General features: G+C 44.2%; 1 protein-coding gene across 1 annotated transcript in view; it reads right to left on the reverse strand.

The window, feature by feature from the left end:
- cdk14 (cyclin dependent kinase 14) overlaps nt 1-3,698 on the reverse strand; it is a 205,066-nt gene that overhangs the window by 137,709 nt on the left and 63,659 nt on the right. Inside the window, 1 exon segment of the mRNA XM_032517690.1 lies at nt 2,352-2,597. Coding sequence (XP_032373581.1) covers nt 2,352-2,597 — 246 coding nt within the window.

Here is a 3,698-nt window from a genome sequence, read left to right on the forward strand (position 1 = left end):
ATATATATATATATATATATATATATATACACACACACACACATACATACTGTATATATGTTTGTTTCATGTATTAATGTGAGGAAGGCTACAGTAGTGCAGCTATCTGTAGTCTCTTCAGTGCTTCATGCACGTCATGACTTATTCAGTTGCCATTTCATTTTGCACGTCGCAGCATTTATCAGTACACTGTCACCCCAGCAAAGTTGAAAATCTTTCACTTTCTGCTGTTTCCACATGCGGCCGGGCAATAAATCCATTATTTATCAAAACTCTCATTGTGTTAATATCTTGTGAAAGCACCTAAAGTCAACCCTACAGTATCGCCGCAATATCCAGATTTACTGTATGTATTTGTTCCAAATGTGGTGATATTTGGTTCTCTCCACATCACCCAGGTCTAGATTCCACTAAGGTTTGTTGATGCATAAAATTAAATTGCGTATTAAAACAGGTGGATGGAAACGCACTAACGTTCACTTGCAGACACAAATGGACCCTTCCACGATTGCTCCAAGCAGAATGGAGTCCGCCTGAGTTCTGACACTCAGAGAGCACTGTTGTTTTTTAAGAAATATGATTGCCTCCATCCAGACTGCATCTGACTAACTGCATCATTTCAGCAGTAACTGTGTTTGGCACTGGGTATTTCCTCTCAGGTAGGCTGTCTCATATTGTCCTTGTAAAAAGATGCTTGAATTGAAAATAAACCAAAGGTAAGAGAGAAAGGACAATACAACAGTTACAGTGTAATTACAACACATTACCACCACTGTACTGCAGTACTTGTACCAACACGGTACTGGCAATAACAGGAATATTATCATGAAATATTCAGTGAAATGCAACGTTAGAATCAGTTTTGTACTGTATGTACATATTTGTTTCTGCAGGGTTTCCCACAGTGCTTTGCAAGCCATTTTTTTAAGTTACAGTAGCAGCTCGGTTGGTCACTTATACACATACTGTATTTCAAAATCTCCAGTAAGCTTTTAGCAGGGCTGTAGTACTCCGGTCCGGTCTTGGACTCAAGTCCGGACTTGAGACCGTTTTTCTATGGTTTCGGACTTGTCTCGGACTCGCTAGCATTTGGACTCGGACTTGTCTCGGTCTCGGCCACTGGTCTTGCCCAATATGGCTTCTGGTCTGGACCGAGTCCAGGTGTCTTTATTGTGTTGATAATAATATTGGAGGGAAAGTGAAACCCAAAATGATTGTCTTGATACTGTCATGCATAAGACCTTTATTCTGATCTGGACTCGGTCTTGACTCAGACTCAAACCTTTTTGGTCTTGGACTTGTCTTGGACTCGACTAAGGTGGTCTTGACTACAGCCCTGGCTTTTAGCACTGACTGCCCAGTGGAATCCGTCTCATGGCTCTTTTAAATTCTGAATTTTGCAATTCTGTCTTGGCCTGCACGATTAATCGTTATAAAATCATCGTCTCGATTCACCCGGTTCAGGATTTAATATTTAAATAACTTAGATTTTTTTTTATTTTATTTTATTTTACAAGCCGACTGAATCCCAAACACTAACACTACCTTCTCTTCATTAAAGCCTCTAGGTTAACAGAGTTGTGCTGATGAACACTGAGCTCTAGGTGCCAAAATAAATCTGTTTAGTACTGCCAATTTGTTTTGTCATGGTTCACATGTGCAATAAACATTACACTTCCTGAGAGAAAAATCATAGCAGAGAATCATGATATCAATTCTAAGCAAAAGAATCGGGACTCATATTTTCCCCCCAAATCGTTGAGGCCTTCTTCTATCTATGGAACCTTTGGGCTCTACATTAATGCTGCCATCAATGTGGGACTCTGGGCCCTAGGCAAGAAAAAAAAGACACTTGCCACTGGTATTGTTTATTTCATATTAAATTGGCTTGTTTATGTATGCACCATTCACCGAGGCAAAATCAACAATCCAACTGTGGCAATACACCGCAATATATATTCTGATTCTGATTAAATACAGACTTTGCTTATCCCGTCTAAATGCTGTGCACCAAACACCGATTTCATTTAAATTATGAGCAGAAGAAAAATGACCACCTCTACCCCCCCGCCATCCTCTCTCAGAACCACAAGCTGTGTTTCCATGGTAACGCTGGCCCAACTGTTGACTGCTTTGTCACCCACTGCTTATCGACTCAAGCAGAGGTGACAGCCCACCAGCTAGCGTGTCATCAGCGGCCCCACAGCGGATGCTTTGCTATTCCTTCTTCTCTTGGGGGGGGGGGGGGGGGGGGGGGGGGGTCACATGTTGGGGCTAATCCACCTAGGCCTAGCTTCCAGGACTCCAATGTCAATACCCTGGCTGTTGCAGGGTGTGAGAGGTGTACTTACAGAACTAGGGCTGGAGTGGCGGCGCAGTTTGGGCGACTCCTTGCCGGCGGACGAGCTCTTGGCGCTGATGCAGGCATTGTTCTCCGAGTGGACCCTCTTCACCTGGCTGGCGGGCTTCTCGAACGGGTCGAAGCCGCTCTGCGTGCGCTGCACTCTCACCTTCTTGTCCTCAGGGATGGTGTCCAGGGGCTTGATGACCGAGTCCGTTCCCTGGCAGCTGCGTGTGGACATCTTCGTGACACATATCTGTCGAAATGGAACAGGGAAAAGGAGTGGAGAGGAAAGATAAAAAGTGTTAAAGAGCATTAAAATAGAAGAAAAAATATCCATCTGTGATTCTGAGCGTTCATCCAAAAACTGGCTGAGCCCCCGTCTTCCAGATCCTGGTTGTCAGCCTGGGTCTCTTCCCTTCCCGTAGAGCCTTGCTGCTGCTACCTCTCAGCTAGGATGAGGATGAGAGCCTTTTCATCTCCATCTCTCTTTTCTCTGATCATAACAGATCCACACACACACAACACACACACACACACAACACACACACACACACACACACACACACACACACCACACACACACACCACACCTTATCTCTGACACACACTCTCCACATCCTAGAGTGTCTCCTAGAAGCCTTTGGGGGCGCCCCCCCCCCGCCCCCCCCTCCGCCCCCCATCCATTTGCAGACACACAGGCCTGTAACAATTCCAAATGTAGCTCTACAAATCTCGGAAAGAATTGTCTCTTACAGTCAAATTTAAAAAGACATTTATTTACTACTTTTCCAAACAAAACAACAAAAGGTTTTGAACGGATCCCAGGATACATCTGTTGGTTATATCATTCTTATGTGACCCAGATAATGTTACAAAGCTACGCAGCGTGAGCAGTAACACCTCTTTATTGTCATAAAACATTGTATGTCTAAATGAACCTAATTAATAGCACAGTATTATGTAGTTTTCCGGACCTTAGATAGTGTCAGCAATTAAAAGCGGTTGAACAAAAAACATCCAAACGTATGTAACAGAGTTCTGGTTAGACAGTTCTATAATAATTGTTACAGGCCTAGACACAAAGCACCTTACCCGCTGCTCCTCGGCGACAGACTGTGTGTATTGGACACAAAAGGCTCAGGCGGCATGACATGTTTTGCCACGGCTCCCTCCAGATTAAATATTTAGGCCCGGGCTGCCCTGCAGAAAGAACTTCTAATTACTCTGCTAGAGGAGGAGGAGTCGTGTTGCAGCGGAGCCTCTCCCACTACGGGCCGCCTTCCCTAACGCGCTAACATGGAAACTTCTTTTAACCCTTGGATGGTATTTGTGTCAAATTGACCCATTTCAAATT

Source organism: Etheostoma spectabile, chromosome 6 (genome assembly GCF_008692095.1).
Source record: "Etheostoma spectabile isolate EspeVRDwgs_2016 chromosome 6, UIUC_Espe_1.0, whole genome shotgun sequence".
Classification (NCBI taxonomy): domain Eukaryota; kingdom Metazoa; phylum Chordata; class Actinopteri; order Perciformes; family Percidae; genus Etheostoma; species Etheostoma spectabile.